Below are 17,009 nucleotides of genomic sequence, written 5' to 3'. Positions count from 1 at the left end.
GATGAAAGATGAGAAATATTTTCTTGTTTGTGTTGTTGTTGTTTGTCTTTTATTTTATTTTATTTATTTTTTAGCAGGAGCACTTCTATTTAAGGAGAAATTCATTGACCGTTATATGTTGCTTGTGTTGAGAAGATTTAGTGAGATTTTGGTTAAATCTACTCTACTCAGTCTTATATTTTCTAGACTTAGATGTTGAACGATGAGTTGAAAGATAGGCCTAATTGTTGACAAGTATTTTGAAAAAGAGTCGTTGCAGCATAGAGTGGTCGTCCACTCGGATGTCCCAGATGTAATTTTGTTCTTGGTGGTTATCTGCCTAGATGTCCTCTTGGATATTCGATCAAGTCTCGGTCGTTAAGGATGACTACCACGGTTGTTGAGTATACTGTTGTTTGACAGTCGGTGCAAAGCAGAATTGAACTAGAGCGAAATTGGGCTAAAATGCCATGATTGGTCGTCCGACCGATCATCTCCCCGGACATTCGGCCCTTTCTGGGCGGGGCTGCTCTTCTGAGATAGTTCTGGGCTGTTCTTCTTAGCCTGTTAAGCTTCATTTTGGCTTTCAAAAACATAGTTAAAGACAAATATAATCATAGATTATAATGATTTAATCAAACAATAAGTTTTTAATTATAATCCATTTTTCAAAATAAATCAAAACATAATAAAAAATAATCATCAAAATCATCTTATTCATGTTATGACTAACAATAACTTATTTGGATTTAAAATTATGGTAAGACTTGAATTAATTTGTTATTTAAAAAAAAATTTCACCATTTATATATAATTTTATTATAAATAAATGGATAATATCACTATAAATTAAAATTAGGAAGACTTACATGTAGGCTAATAAGTAAATTTATTATCCAATAGATTTTATGATAATTATTGACATTTTTTTATCAAATACTATTAAAAACGTCACTAATTGTTAATTTTCAACGATAGTTTAAAAATTATCACAAAATGTCACTAATTATAAATTTTAGCAACAATTTAAAAAAAGGTCACAAAAAAAAGTCACTAACTTTTAACTTTCAGTAACAATTTGAAAAATTCATTACAAAAAAATATCATTAATTATAAGTTTTAGAGACAATTTATAAAAATCGTGACAAAAAAGTCACTAATTATCAATTTTTAGCGATATATGTAAAAAATCGTCATAAAAAAATATTTTTAACAACGATTTTAGTAGTAATTATTTTTAATAAGACTTAATAAAAATTAAATTTAATTATTAGAGCCTATTGATAATTTAATCTTAAAATTTTATTTTAACACCAGTCCCTAATGATAATCTTATCCACGCGTAAATAAAAGATTTATTTATTTTTGTATAAAAAATAGTTTTTTGTTTTTTGAATTGCGTTTTGGATTTGGATTTTGTTTGGGCCAATGGGGCATTTTGGGGAGAACTAGGGCACAACTAATCAAAACATCGTCATCGGACTCGCACAGTTACTCTGTTCCTCTCTCCAAAACTGCTTCGCTCGCTCTCTCTCTCTCTCTCTCTCTCTGCCCTCTGAAAAAGGTATGCTCTCATTTCCATTTAAACTCTTTACTTATATCTATGCAGATATATATATATATATATATATGTATGTGTATGTGTATGTGTATGTGTATGCAATTCAAGTTTTGTTTGGATTTTGAAGTCATTGTCGAAAGCATTAATTTTTGAAGTGGGTTTTGATGATGTTGAGTTATATTACTGGAATTATTGTGATTGTGATGATTTTGAAGGGATTTTGATTCAAGTGTGTAGTGATTACTTTCATTTTAAGGCTCAAACATGGTTAATTATTTGCAGCGAACTATTTGTGAAACATAATCGTTGGTGATTTTTGATTGTTTAGAGATAACTACTTTTATCTAGATTTCTATACTCTTCACAATTTCTGTCAAACATAGAGACAAGTCACAATTCGAATTAGAGTGTAACCAGATGGGTACATTTTGAAACAGTACATTGCTGAACTGTGATAATGATGCATCATTTTTAGTGTTACTTTAATGGCTATTGTGTGGATATTGTGAGAGAGAGGAAACATATTCAATGCAACGGTGATAAACACTTAGTATCACCATCCGATGACATGTTACCGTCTAGAGCACCGTGTATATGTTGCGGTTACTAAATTAGTATGAAAGATGTAATATCTTAAAAGTGGGGTTTACTATCCATATGTAATTGTATTATTAGTTGGTGATGGCACGTGCCAATAGAGCAAAATGGAAATCTAACCACATATGCATGCCCACATACTGCCACTAATCACTATGTGCATGTACTTTAGCCTTTGGGAGTCCTCACCAAAACCAATATAATAGATCACATTGTTAGATTCTCATTTTATTTTCAATTTCTTCTCCATCCTCGCATCAATCCAATCACACAATTGGTTTTGGTTCGATTTTCGCCAGAACCTGTCAAATTACTGAAAAGATTTTCTCTTTGCATTAAAACATGTTATGAAAAAGTTAGTGCAATAGCATAATCTTTCTGTACCTTTGAAGATCTTTACTAGACAAACTATGATGGGCAGTTTAAGGTCATTACCAGGACCATAGGGGTATGAGGGTTGTAAATTTAATTCAATCAAACTAAGTAGCATGGACATGGAGGGAAGCCATGTTCATATCAGACATGTAATGGGGACTAACACTTCTTAAACACTTCTAAAAATGTATCCACCACTTATAGAAAATGTCCTAATTTAAAAATATAATCTCACAAATCTTGAAACTTCAGCGATGCTTCCTTGTCAGTCTCCAACATGACCTATGTGGTGAATTTCTCTCTTCATAAGTGATGTCTAACTTCTTGCGAATGAGACTATAACACCACTAATGCGTCTTAAAACATTTATCTAAGAAGAAATATCAGGTATACATGATTGGCACAAAGTAAAATGTAATGGACATTTCTCATATAAAAAATAATATAATGAAAAATTAAAAGAATTGTAGTAAGAAATGTGGTTGCATTGCAGTATATCTTATTGTTGTGAACTTAGAGTATCGCTTGAAAATACAAATATGCGGATCATTAATTGGATTATAGTCTTTTTATAAAAGCACAGTCACAGTATACCTTTTATGTAACTTGATAGTTTGTGTTGTCTTGTTATACCCTTGTAGGGTTTTCCTTGTTAACATGTCCTTGATGGGTCTTGTATTATTCACTCTTTTTTTTTATTTTATATATATATATATTTATATCCTACCTTCGAAAAAAAAAAAGAGGGACTAGATAAGGTTCAACATACAAGTAGGGTTGCTTTCCATAAGGGCAATTCATCAACTACCTTTTACCATCCTTAATAAAGAATAAGGGGCAAGAAAAAACCACAAACCCCATTTGGCTGCCCTTGCTTACTTGGGATAGTATTTCAAAAACCTAGCTTAGGGCAATGATAAATTAGTTTTGAGCAGTTTTAGTGTTCTTTATTTAACTAGCATTTGTGAAAAGCTCATAGAGTTTGACACCAAGAAGTTCATGTTGTCGGCAACTGGTAATGAATGGAATGCTATTTGTTGCTTTATACACCTGAAAGCACAAATAGGGTACCCATCCTCACTATTTTTTGATCTAGGTCCATTCCAAAGTTTTAAAGGCAAAAGCACAAGGCTAGGCGTTTTACCCCTAAAGAGGTGAGGGGTAAGCCTTGTGAGTTTTAATTAATTAATTAATTAATTTTTTTATAAAATTAATTAAATATAGCATAAAAAAGTATAAAAAAATAAGGAATAGCAAAGAAAATTTATAAAAACATTCTAGGCGTAAAAACAAAATGAATTAATAATCCAAGCATTGTAAAAGCAGTCTGAGCTATCCTCTCATTAGTACTATCATCAAAATAACTAGAGTGATAGATCATTCTAAGGTGCTTTCACTACCTTCTGTTATTTCCATAACAATAATCTAAGTCGAGTTCAACATTTAATCCTTATATTCTTTGCTATTGGCTATGATATGCAAATGCAAGTTAGGACTATTGGAATTTGCTCATGATTCAAGAAACTAAATGTTATAATTTATACATAATATGTTAGTTTGGCCAACATCTGTTAACTATGGATAGTTAGCCATTGGCTATATAATATGCAAATGCAAGTTAGGACTTTGGAAATTTCTCATGGTTCAAGAAACTGAATGTTGTAATTTATGCATAATATGTTAGTTTGGTCAACATTTGTTAGCTATAGTGCTATCAGGGAAAAAAAGGGAAAAAGTCTTAGTTTGTGTACTTATTTTGTCATGTTTGCTTTTGATTATCGATGTTTATGCTATGCAATAGTATTTTGACATGTAGCAATAGTGCTTGAGGTTGTTGATGATACATTTCAGTTTCATCCATCATGTCACTTGAATGTTTGATTTATTGTTTTGCCATGGGATCAAGTCTGTATCTTCAATTTTTATCCTTTTTCCTGGTACATTAGGACAGAGGCTGCAAAGGATATGTCTTCTGATACGGCAAAGGAAAATGAATCTGTTGTCGATTCATCAGTGACTGAATGGAAACATGACGTAGAGAATTTGGGTGATCATGGTAAAAAAGGATAGGAATCCTTTTAATTCTTCAATATTTTATTGCCTGTTGGTTGCTGTATCATGACTTTCATTTTCTCATTTTGTTAATAATACTCTAGCTTGGGTGGATTCTTTTATCTCAGTAAAGAAATCATGTTTAAGTTCCAAGCTGCCTATTGCCAGTTATAATTTGCAGAGTTAGCATGTGATTTATTGTGTGTTCAATTTGACCAAGTTAAAGTTCTTCATAACATTTGCATCTGTAACGAAATCCAGATAGGATTACATGTAGAGCGTTATATTTAAAATTTAAGCATTTTAGATTTTTGTCAATTTATTCTCCTTCCACAACCACTGAAGTTTGATATCCTGAATGAATGAATGATGCTACAGGGATTGGGAGTCTATTTCTTATTCGAAAAGAAACTCTGAACTGTTGCGTATGTGCCATTCTACTGGTACATCTTTTAAATTACTGGATAGATTTGCTATATACTTGTATTTGTAGACGTTCATATAAGAAGTTAGCCTTGGGAATTTTTTTACGTCCTTCGCATTCAACTAGATTGGAAACTATTAACATCTGTATTCTATCTCTTTGTGCTACCATGCTTTGTACAATCATCAACATAGGTTTTTTTTGGGTTCATTTAGTGTGAATTATATTTAAGTTGGTATGTTGTATTGGTTATTTATGGAATCGATTATATACATTTCAAGAATGAGTAGTATTTGAGCTCTGATTTACATCAGACTTAATCAACGGACAATTACTGAAATTTTCTTACATACTGATTATGAATAAACAAGCTTGAATTTTCTATCAGAGAGCCCAAGCTATAAAGGAAATGGGGATGCCTATGCCACAGGGGCAGATGTACGAGGACATAATTGTGACCAGGTGGGAAATTCATGTGTAATTAAAAAGGGTAAATTGTATGGCACAAGATATTTCATCATCAAGAGTTTGACCCATCAAAATATCCAATTATCAATTGAGAAAGGCATTTGGGCTACTCAAGTCATGAATGAACCCATTCTGGAAGAAGCCTTTCATGTAAGATCTTTCTTAGCTTAATGTCTTAAACAACTTTCTCAATGCCTATGCTTTACGGAGAGGCCTATGCTTGTCTTGCAGAATTCTAGTAAAGTAATTTTAATATTTAGTGTCAACATGAGCGGTTTCTTTCAAGGGTATGCTCAAATGATGTCTTCTGTTGGGTGGAGACGAGACAATGTTTGGAGTCAAGGAAGTGGTGGAAAAAATCCCTGGGGCCGCAGTTTTAAGGTCAAATGGCTGCGGTTACATGACTTGCCTTTCCAAAAGACACTTCATCTCAAGAATCCATTGAATGACTACAAACCTGTCAAAATTAGCAGAGACTGCCAGGTTACTATTACTAGTTTTGTTTTATTTTACTGTTTAAAATGTTTTCACGTGTTTATTGGAAAGGCTTGGAATGACTGACTTTGGTTGATATGCTTGTGTCAGGAATTACCCCAGGATATTGGAGAAGCTCTTTGTGAGCTCCTTGATGGGAAGGATGATACGGATGCCAACTTGCATAGGTAAAGCTTTTTCTTAAAGCTGAAATATGATAGGTTCTGCCAATCCCAGGTTTGTCAGCCTTGTTTGCTGTTGGCCTTTATGCATGGATGGTTTTTCCAGGGATGACCTTCCATTGAAAAGGCCTTGTATAGAGCATCCATGTGCTCTGCAAAATGAAGAGTGTAATGTGCCTGCAGTGCATATGACATGGGCTCAGACACCCATGCTTTATCCTTCCTTACTCTACCAACATGAAACCGAAGCAAGTAGATTCCATTCAGCACACCTGGCTATCACTTCTGGGGCATCAAAAGTTATGCGGGCAAAACATTCTCAGATTAATGGAAGCCTCACTAATGTACAGTTGGATCAAGATAATTCTTCTCGATTTGATGTTTGGGGTTGGTCTGCAGAAAGAAGCCCCCTTGCTAGTACCCTGACGGAGGACGATATTCTTGAAATGGTATTGTGGTCCTACCTTAGCTTCTATGTTCTGATTTATTGTACTTCATTGTTAACTTTTTTTAATGAATTTTCCCTACGAATTTGATGACGGAAATGATTTATTTTTGTAAAAATTCAATGTATAAAAAAGAAATAGAGAATTGTATTATTGATTGATATATGTTGTTGTATAGATATTTATTACAATGATTCATGATTCCTATATATAGAAGAGGGTGAGTGTGTAGTAGGTAAGGAGTAGGTGAAGTGGAGGTGGTAGTGGTGTAGTGGGTTAGGTTTAGTGGAGTAGGTGAGGTGGTAGTGGTGTAGTGGGTTAGGTTTAGTGGAGTAGGTTTAGGTGGGTGGAGTAGGTGGAGAGTAGGTGGATTTTAACAGCCCCCGCAAACTCAAGGGGGATAGGAACTAACCAACGTGAGTTTGGAGAGAGTAACAAAACAAGAAAATACATAAAAATAAAAGAGGATAAGAGACACTGTATGGTCGTGTCAGACCATTGGTGAAGACACTGGATGGTGGTGTCATAACGTTGTAGAGGACACTGTATGGGGGTGTCATAACCATGTAGAGGACACTGTATGGTGGTGTCATAACGGTGTAGAGGACACTGGATGGCGGTGTCAGACCGATGTAGAAGACAGTTTATGGGGTCATGTCGGACTGTTGTAGCAGACAATGTTGTGACAGTTGTGGTGACAGTTTACGGAGTCTTGCTGGACCCTTGTAGAAACTAATCGGAATCAATGTCGGGACAGTTTACAGAGTCTTGTCGGACCCATAAAGGAGCTAACCGGAATCAATGTCGGGACAGTTTACAGAGTCTTATCGGACCCATGAAGGAGCTAACCGGAATTAATGTCGGGACAGTTTACAGAGTCTTGTCGGACCCATAAAGGAGCTAACCGGAATCAATGTCGGGACAGTTTACAGAGTCTTGTCGGACCCTTAAAAAGTCGCACCCTCAAAAGGTGTGCCCAATTTTTCAAAAGGCGTGCCATCAAAAGACGTGCCCATGTTGTCAAAAGGCGTGCCATCAAAAAGTGCGCCAGACACGCGGCGATGCACGTGATCGACAGAACGCGTGTCGGCCTCTTTGTCATGGGTCTTTATAAACCGAAGCGGAGGCTGAGGCTTGGAAGCAGAGACAAAAACCTGCTAGAAAAACTCTGAAAAAACTCTTCGTTTTCGGAGAGAGATTTCTGAGAGAGATACTCGGTAACACTCTGTTTTCTGAGAGAGATTTCTGAGAGAGACTCTGTAACACTCTGTTGTCCAGAAAATGGCTTCGTCTTCCCGTGGTCTGCTCACTCTCTTTCCAGACCTTAACGAGTCAACAAGAGAGATAACTGGTGCGGGGGCCAGTGAACCTCAACCAAGCGCCCCAGGGTTTGCTCCGTTGAACTTTCCTATGCGGTCTGTGGAGAAAAAAATGGCAGTGCAAACTGACATTGAAGCCAATCAGTATACTTTGAAGTCTTGTGTGGAGACGATGACGGCAGTCACAAACTTGTCGCACCGGCTGCAGAGTAGGACAAATGAGGTGCAACAGTTAAACTCCCAGCTGGCTCTGCTCCAACGCATGTATAAGGATGCGCGAGTAGAGATAAGTGTGCTAAAGACAGAAAACAAGGAGCTGAAGCGGAAGGCCACCGTGATGTTCCGATTTGGAGGTCCACCATATGCTGTAGTGGAGGAGCAGGGAGGAGGAAACTTGCTTGGTGGTCTAGGAAGCACGGAGGCAACACCGTCAAGGGCCGTCCAGGACGGAGGCAAGAAGAAGAGACCGGCGGAATAGGCGAAGAAGTGAGGTCGGTGGATGGCCGGCTGCAGAAAAGAAAACAAAACTTTTGGTGTTTTTTTTTTTTTTTTTTTTTTTTTGGTGTAAAATTGTGATCGGGGTTGATCCCTGAGATGAATAAAATATGGTGTTGTGTGCAAAGCTATATGGTAGGAATGGAATGGGAAAAAAATTAAAAATAATGTGAAAGAAAAATAAGGAAAGAAATAATAAAAATATATTTGAAATAAAAAATGAAAGATGGGGGAAATAAGGAAAGTGGTTTGGAGAAAATAAATAAAAATAATGGAGGTTGAAATCAAATGGAGGAGAGATGATGATTTTTTATTTTATTTTATTTTATTTTATTTTATAATATAATGAAAAGATATATATATATATATATAAAATAAAGAAAATTGGGTAGTGGAGACATGATGATCAAAATAGGATAAGGGGGTTAAAATAAAATAAAATAAAATAATGATGGGTGTGCAAACTTTCGTTTGCTTTGCAAAAAAGATGGATTAAAATAAATAGAAAAAAAAAAGAAAAGAAAGTAGAGTGGGGAACAGGAGTGCATTGATTATTTGATATAAAAATAATAGTAATAAAAATAAAAAATAAAAAGTTAGACCACTTGAGGTTCACTTTACCGAGGATAAGATTACAAATGGATGTTGTGACCTTGCTCCACTGGAAAACATCACCATCATCAAACTCCAAGGTTAGAGTTCCAACAGGGTCAAGCTGAATTGATGTCCCCCAAAATTTGGTTCTTCATTGTTCTTTGGAGGCTCCAAAAACTTGAATACAGTTGCTATGATAGTCTCACCAGGAGCAAGAATAGCCCCTGGAGGACGCATGAAACAGCTTCTTCTTTGATGTCCCCTGGGAAGAAGAGATCTTTCCGCAGACGAGACCGAGCTCGAGCTTGAGCTTGAAGTGTTGCTGTGTGGATTCGATCCTTCGACCTGTGAACTCTGATGATGAGCAATGTGAGACGAAGACGAAGACGACGTCGTAGAATGCGAATTCACCGATTGCCGAACAAGGCGAGGCTGATTATTAGGGATTGGAAGTGAATCTGATTATTACAGATTACTGTATGCCTGGAATGACAGGCTATGATTTGCTCAAGAAAATTAAGGAATCTTCATCTCTGAGAAATATAACAGTAGTGATTATGTCATCTGAGAATTTTCCTCATATGATGAAAACCAAACATTTGAATCAGCAACAACAAGAAGATCAAGATCAAGAAGAATAATTGGTGGCAGCGGAGTGAAGGTATGTGTAGAGGTCCGGCGGGCGGCCAAGGCGATTCTGCCGCCCGTCGGTGAAGCAGAATTATTAGCTTCTTAACTTGGCTTTGATACCATGTAAAAATTCAATGTATAAAAAAGAAATAGAGAATTGTATTATTGATTGATATATGTTGTTGTATAGATATTTATTACAATGATTCATGATTCCTATATATAGAAGAGGGTGAGTGTGTAGTAGGTAAGGAGTAGGTGAAGTGGAGGTGGTAGTGGTGTAGTGGGTTAGGTTTAGTGGAGTAGGTGAGGTGGTAGTGGTGTAGTGGGTTAGGTTTAGTGGAGTAGGTTTAAGTGGGTGAAGTAGGTGGAGAGTAGGTGGATTTTAACAATTTTCTTAAAGCATGGTTAATGACAAAAATTTGTGCAATTTTTTTGCATTTATTTGTTTTGTGAATGCGGTCATTTGTGCATAACATCTACTTGTTCATGCCTGTCGTTCTAAATGATCATGAATATTACTCAGTTTTTCTGGTGGTGCTGTACAATAAATTTGTTTTGGAGGAGAAACTGTATGTCATTCTTATAACTATAGATTAATGTATCAACTGGATCTGTTGCCTTAGCAAAGTGAGGATGGTTTGCCACAAGCAATTACCATGTTTGTGGATGAATATTTCCAATTGAACGTATACTGATAGTTAATGGAGTGTGTAGTTGTGTTGAATTTATGCTTTATCTGGTGTCTTAGCATCCACTTGCCCCACAGGTTGGCACTCTGAAGTTTATTTTGCAGTTGGTAATGTAGAATCCTTCCATTTCCTTCAGGATTTATTTCTTTATTCCCTAGTCTTGTTTTTGAGGAGTGATCTTGGGAGGATACGGAGTTCTATCTTTGTTTTGAACTCTTTATTTATTTTATTTTATTTTATCATGATTAAAAACTTCCAAAAAAAATAAAAAAAATAAAAAAATAAATAAAACAAAAGATTTAGAAGTGGAGAAAAGAAAAGCAAGGTTTCTTTGTGCTCTTAATTAAACAAATGGAATCATGTGAAAGAAGGGATTTTTCACCTCTATCTGTAGATTCATTGTTAACTTGCACCTGATTTATTTGTATAGGTTGAGATTTGAGTGTCATTATGTTTTGTTATTTTTTCAAACTTTTTAAAGTATACACTTAATTGTTTTCCCTAAAAAGTGCCTTCTTTCTTCTTCGTGATGCAGTCATATGAAGAATACCTGGAGGTCCATAGCAAAGGCAATAAACAATTATACCATCCTGTTAGTATACTTCTCTGTCATTATCCTGATGATTAATATGCTATTTTTTCCCTCTAAATTGTCACTATTGTGTTCTTTATTACTGGTGGACGACTATGGTGTGTACCTATTGGTGAGGATATTAAACTATTAGACTCAGTTTATAGTTAGATTTTTGTTTCTGGTTTCCAGTTCTATAGTTTCCAAGTAATTGCTTTTATGAATGGCCAAAATGGAGGCAAAGGAAACCTTGTGCTAGAGCCCATGTATTGGAACTTATCGTAGTGTTGCTAAAGGTGTCCAGTCCAGTTCGAGCAAAGGGTTTTTGGTTGCTTAAGTTTTGATCAGTGTTTTATGGCCCTTGCATCCATTTTGTAGTCAATCCACCCTCCACCTGATGTTGGCTTGGAAGCCTCCTCTTGATTGGGTCGTCTGGTTGGACTGCTGTCCGTAATGCTAGTAGGAACTCCAATGATGGGTATTTGCAGTGTTGGAAATGCCGCTACTGGAGCCTCCCAATTGTTTATAGAAACCTGTTCACCTTAAGTAAACCAAACCAAACCAAACCAATCGTAGTCTCCCAATCAAGTCAATCAAGTGGGATCGGCTACATGAATCTTTTGTTTTCATTTAGTTTTATCAAGGGCTATATGTTCAGTTAATGAACTTGTGCAAGACCTGAAGCAGCTTTATCCTAATGTGATCCGTCCAAATTTATTAAAAGCTTGGCACTTTAGCCAGGAAGTTCCTCTTTTATATTTCCTAATTTATTGTGTTGGTCATAAAGCCTTAAACTGAGCCATATTGCAAATGATGCTTTTGACAGGCAGCTGGGTCGTCGTGGAGAACACAGGAGTCAACTAGTAAAGTTCATGGTGATGATTCGTAAGTCTACTGATGTTATATTACTGAATTAACAATAACCATTCCATAAAACTCCATTTGGTTAGGTTAACATTAAATACTTTACAGATACTCACCCAGCCGCTCAAATAAGAGGATTCATCATTCATTGTACAAGTGATTGCATGTCAAACAAACAAGGCTGTGTCTTGGTGTGGTGTTGCTAATGCTGGACAATGTTTTGATGGGTTCTTTTCCATTTTCCTGGAATTCAATCACTCAGTCAAGTTGTTTTAATCCCTTCAACTGCGGCTTAATGTTGTCATGTTGTATACACTATTTGCATTTGTATTTGTACTCTATTATGTGAATAATTGTTTTTTTGGTTGTTGTTGTTGCTAGATGTGGGAAAACTTGTACATAAAGTGAATTGACCCTGAGACTGTGACTACGTTTTCTCGTCTTTTTTATTTAAAGATTTAAATTGTCTCTTCTTTCCCTCTCTTCCCATCAAATAGTGGGAGTGAATGGAATGGAATGCTGATGTAAGCTGGTCTGAACTATATTTTAACCTTAGAACTGGCTTCAATTTGGTTAGGCATGTAATATCATTAACTTTGACTGGTTATGAGATGTTAAGACTGTATATTTAATGAGATGGGTGTAAATTTTGTACTTGGGTGTTTTTGAGCTACCTTAAAGGAACCTTAGTTTATGCTGGTGATGCTTTCTTTGTGGCTTATTGAAAATGGTTTGAAAAATTATTTGGCATGTAACTAAAATTATAAACTCAGGGTAGTTCATCGCCACAGTGGAGAGGAATTATTCACCGAAACAATCCCAGTTGTTAGATCAGGTTAGGAGGAAATTCAGCTATTGGTTGGTAATGAGTAAAATTTGATGTAGGATTAAAGTTGATTTTATTTGGTTGTCGTTTGGCAATAGGTTTTTTTGACTTTTTGACTATTTTAACCCGAGACTAAAAGTTTGTTTGGTTTGGTTTGGTTTGATTTTTTTGACTTTTGTGAGAGAAAAAAATAAAATAATTATAGTTTATTTAGCTTATTTTGTCTCGTGTTTTTTTAGCTAAAAAGTTGAAGCCAAACAAACCCTAATCTCACAATGTAATTAACAAATTAGATCTATTAATCACTAGAATTGATTTTATTGTATTGAAGTTCTTTTATTATTTTTTTTAGGAACATTGTATTGAAGTTCGATGGTCAATCCTATGTTTTTGTACTGTTTTGCGCACACAGATATTTGAAGCTACTTGGGGTTGGTTTGGCAAGGGCTCATTGGGCTTTAAAATTCAGAATAGGCTCATGAGCCACAACAGACAAAACATCTCATCCAACCCCATAATCATTACACTCTTCTCTTACAAAAAAATCAAAAAAACCAAAAAGCCAAAAGCGCTTCTCAAACCAAGCTTTTGAGCCCAGGTTCATATAGTCAAAAAGCCAACTCACTTTCCAAACGGAGGCTTAGTTCACTGCACTATCTAGTTGAATTTATGGTTCATTACAACTTATATTTATCGTTTATGTTGTCAATCTTTAATGTAAAGATTAATAAACAAAAAGTATATTGATTAAACCACAAAATTACATAATTTTATTATATTTATTTTAAAAAATATACTATATGTTTGTAAAAATAAATATAATTAATGATTATTAAATATATTATTATTATTGTTGTTATTTATGTACAATATTCACAAGCAACTGATAAAATGAAGGAGAAATTACCAGAAACAGATTTATAGAAAAATTTATGATGTTAATTATTGATATTTATAAAGTTATTAGTTATTTATAATTAATTTTTAAAATTAATACTAGGCCTTGTTTGGCGAGTTAATATTTTAGTCAAAAAGTTATTAAAAAAGTCAAAAAGCATATAACTTATATCAAAAAGTAAAAGATTCATTTTTCTCTTTATTTTTTACACATCTTTTCGTAAAAAATTAAAAAGTCATCCCAAATATATTAATTTTTTTACCTCATATTTTAGCTAAAAAATTAAAAAATTATTAAAATAGCATGTTTCTAAACGAGACCTGAATTATAAATTCCATTTAAATAAACTGAAATGAAATCAGTGTATCCGACTATACGGTGGCAAGCCCAGTAATCTATAGTGGGTGTTTGAGACTTGCTTATTTGATATATATTTTTTTAGTTTATTTTCTTATTTAATGAACCATTTTTAAATTTTTTAAAAAGTTTTAGGCTTCTAAAATGAAACTAACGAGATGAATTGGAAAATTAAATTTTTCAAAAAAAAATTCAGAAAAGACAAAAAAAATGTCAAAAATAGTGAAGTATTTTGGCTTATTTTGGTTTATTAAATTTTTAATTTTTGTTTTAAGATTCATCTTGTGTAGACGGACCGAAAAATTAAAAAAATTGGACATAATTTAATAAAAAAAGAAGTCATTAAAGACCGAAAAAAAAAGAGAGAAAAAGAGGTGGCTTTTTTAACTAATAAGTAAACTTTCCAAAAATTTGCGTCTAAATATATTTGGGACAAGAGAAATATTTGGGATCTCTTTTTTGGGAATTTGATAACTACTAATTTGATCTTGGCCCATAATATGTGTGTGGAATCCACTCATGTATGTGTGGTCTTTACATTATGAGTGATTGGGATGAAAATGTGGGTTGTAGGCAGGCCAGCCTTGGGCATAGGCCCACTAGGCCATGGCTTAGGGCCCCCTCAAAATATACTCCAAAAAGGGCCTCCATTCTATTATAATAATTTAGTGTAATATATTATGTATATTTTACGCCTAAAAAAAATTAAGGAAGGCCCAAACTAATTTAAAATAGGAATTTTTGGTAAAAAGCCTCTCCCATTGGGCCTATTTTGTGTGAAACCCACGAAATAAAACAATGAGCCCAAAAGCCCCTCAATTAAAAAAATATTATGAATTGACTGAAATGTCCTTCCATATAAGTGGGAAAATATGAAACAATCGCACCTTTTTTCTCCCCTCGCTCTATTTCATCGTTTGACAACCCTCCTCTGAGTATCCTCATTCGAAAACCCTAGTCTTATTCGAAAACCCTAGCATCGATTGAAAACCCTTCTCTGAGTCTCATTACTCATGCTCTCTAGAGATACTTTGTCTTTCTACCGCTGGAACGTTACAAGTTCGTCACTTGGGCTCGAATCGAACTCCGCATTACGCTTTACTCTCTCTCTTGGACACAGATTTTGCAGGTGATTTTTTCCGCTTTCTGCTAGTTTTTCGATGTTATGAAGTCTATCTGGGTAGTGGTGTATGAGATTACAATTTTATTTTGCGAGTATTTTAAGGATTTTTTTTTTCTTTTTTTTTTCATTGTCGCATTAGGGTGAGTAGAGTTTGAGATTTTGGGTTACACTAAGGATCATCTGTTCTAAAATTTTTATCACTATCTTAAAATACTTTAAATTACTAAATCATGTGAGAATGTTAAGGTTTAAAAATTTTGAAAACTAATTTAGGTATTTCAGAATGTTGTATGCAGTTTCGCTTCAATAAAAGTTTACTGTCGCACTGAATGTGTAAATTTCAATAAAAATTTAGGTATTTCTGTAATCAGAATAAAATTTTACTTTCAATAAAAGTAAAGTTTTACTGCCAAAGAAAGTAAAACTTTACTGTTTCATTGAATGTGTTTTGGTCCTGCAATTTCAATGCTTTCAATTGCTTCATGAATTTTTCAGAGTAAAATTTTGCTTCCAACCAGAGTAAAATTTTGCTTAAACTCTAGCCTTTGCTTATTACATAAATGTGCATATAAATGTGCATATCTATTTATGTATGTGAATGTGATTGTAGTTTCGTCATTTCTCTGATTTCTGTTTGAAGTAAAACTTTACTGTCTCATTGAATGTGTTTTGGTCCTGCAATTTCAATACTTTCAATTGCTTCATGATTTTTTCAGAGTAAAATTTTACTTCCAACCAGAGTAAAATTTTACTTTAATTCTAAGCTTTGCTCATTACATAATTTTTTGTATGTGTTTTTGATTTATTTCCTAGGGTATATTGTTTAGAGTAAAATTTTACTTCCAATCAGAGTAAAATTTTACTGCCAAACAAAGTAAAACTTTACTGTTTCAGAATGGTGTATGCAGTTTTGCTTCAATTTCGTTGCTTTTGATTTCTGTACTGTTTTGGTCATGCAATTTCAATGTTTTCAATTTCACTTGCTTTATGAATTTTTCAGAGTAAAATTTTACTTCCAACCAGAGTAAAATTTTACTTCAACTCTAGCCCTTGCTCATTACATAAATGTGAATGTGATTGTATTTCTCTGATTTCAATTTGAATGTGAATTGTACATGTTAATTTCAGAACTGTGTTGCGTATAGTCAAAATTGAGACAAGGTTTTGTTGATTCTTGGTTCTATAAATTTTGTATGTGATTTTGGTTTATTTCCTAGGGTATATTGTTCAGAGTAAGCTTTTACTTCTAATCAGAGTAAAATTTTACTTTCAATAAAAGTAAAGTTTTACTGTCAAAGAAAGTAAAACTTTACTGTCTCATTGAATGTGTTTTGGTCCTGTAATTTCAATGCTTTCAATTGCTTCATGAATTTTTCAGAATGAAATTTTACTTCCAACTAGAGTATAATTTTACTTAAACTCTAGCCTTTGCTTATTACATAAATGTGCATATCAATTTGTATGTGTTTTGGTCCATATAAATGTGCATATCTATTTATGTATGTAAATGTGATTGTAGTTTCGTCATTTCTCTGATTTCTGTTTGAAGTAAAACTTTACTGTCTCATTGAATGTGTTTTGGTTCTACAATTTCAATGCTTTCAATTGCTTCATGATTTTTTCAGAGTAAAATTTTACTTCCAACCAGAGTAAAATTTTACTTTAACTCTAGGCTTTGCTCATTACATGATTTTTTGTATGTGTTTTTGGCTTATTTCCTAGGGTATATTGTTCAGAGTAAAATTTTACTTCAAATTAGAGTAAAATTTTACTTTCAATAAAAGTAAAGTTTTACTGCCAAACAAAGTAAAACTTTACTATCTCATTACAATGCTTGTGCATTTTCTTTAGTACTTATTTGTTTTCTCACTTTGTTGTTTAAACTAAAATGTTACACTGTTGATATAGGGAAACTTTTTACTGTTTTAAAATGGTTGTTACAAGAAGCAAATGTGGTGGTGATTATGATGATGATGATTTTGAAGTTCCACCAACTGTTATTCAAAAGAAGAAAGTCCCTAAAAAAAAGGCAAAAGTAGTAAAGAAGTTCAGTCCAATGCTAGTGATGATGAAGGCTGTATG

At 34.0% G+C, this 17,009-nt stretch overlaps 1 protein-coding gene across 14 annotated transcripts; it reads left to right on the top strand.

Annotated features, from left to right (window-relative positions):
- The first annotated feature begins 1,207 nt into the window (after positions 1-1,207).
- On the top strand, positions 1,208-12,377 carry LOC114270006 (YTH family protein). Of its 14 annotated transcripts, none has more exons than XM_082902385.1 (10): positions 1,420-1,543; positions 4,459-4,568; positions 4,943-5,007; positions 5,377-5,606; positions 5,688-5,939; positions 6,042-6,118; positions 6,219-6,561; positions 10,824-10,880; positions 11,686-11,744; positions 11,832-12,377. In XM_082902385.1, exons 3-10 carry the CDS (start codon positions 4,992-4,994, stop codon positions 11,881-11,883), a joined length of 1,086 nt encoding a protein of 361 aa, XP_082758511.1. In that variant the 5' UTR covers positions 1,420-1,543; positions 4,459-4,568; positions 4,943-4,991; the 3' UTR covers positions 11,884-12,377. The 14 variants fall into 14 exon arrangements, with proteins under 14 accessions (XP_028067193.1, XP_082758508.1, XP_082758507.1 ...); XM_082902383.1 differs by having other exon boundaries at positions 1,430-1,543; positions 11,686-11,734; XM_082902387.1 differs by having other exon boundaries at positions 1,430-1,543; positions 12,105-12,377.
- Positions 12,378-17,009: the final 4,632 nt, after the last annotated feature.

Source organism: Camellia sinensis, chromosome 13 (assembly GCF_055761805.1).
Source record: "Camellia sinensis isolate YWXY chromosome 13, ASM5576180v1, whole genome shotgun sequence".
In the NCBI taxonomy this organism is placed as follows: domain Eukaryota; kingdom Viridiplantae; phylum Streptophyta; class Magnoliopsida; order Ericales; family Theaceae; genus Camellia; species Camellia sinensis.
Note: the sequence above shows the minus strand (reverse complement) of the source record. Positions and strands in the feature narration are given on the sequence as shown.

Bases quoted from the DNA above. Each gene is read 5' to 3' on its own strand.
- LOC114270006 (XM_028211392.2), top strand. From the start codon at position 4,478: ATGTCTTCTGATACGGCAAAGGAAAATGAATCTGTTGTCGATTCATCA. The intron at 6,119-6,218 runs GTAAAGCTTTTT...TGGTTTTTCCAG, and splicing joins ACGGATGCCAACTTGCATAG to GGATGACCTTCCATTGAAAA. The intron at 11,735-11,831 runs GTGATGATTCGT...AATACTTTACAG, and splicing joins GTCAACTAGTAAAGTTCATG to ATACTCACCCAGCCGCTCAA.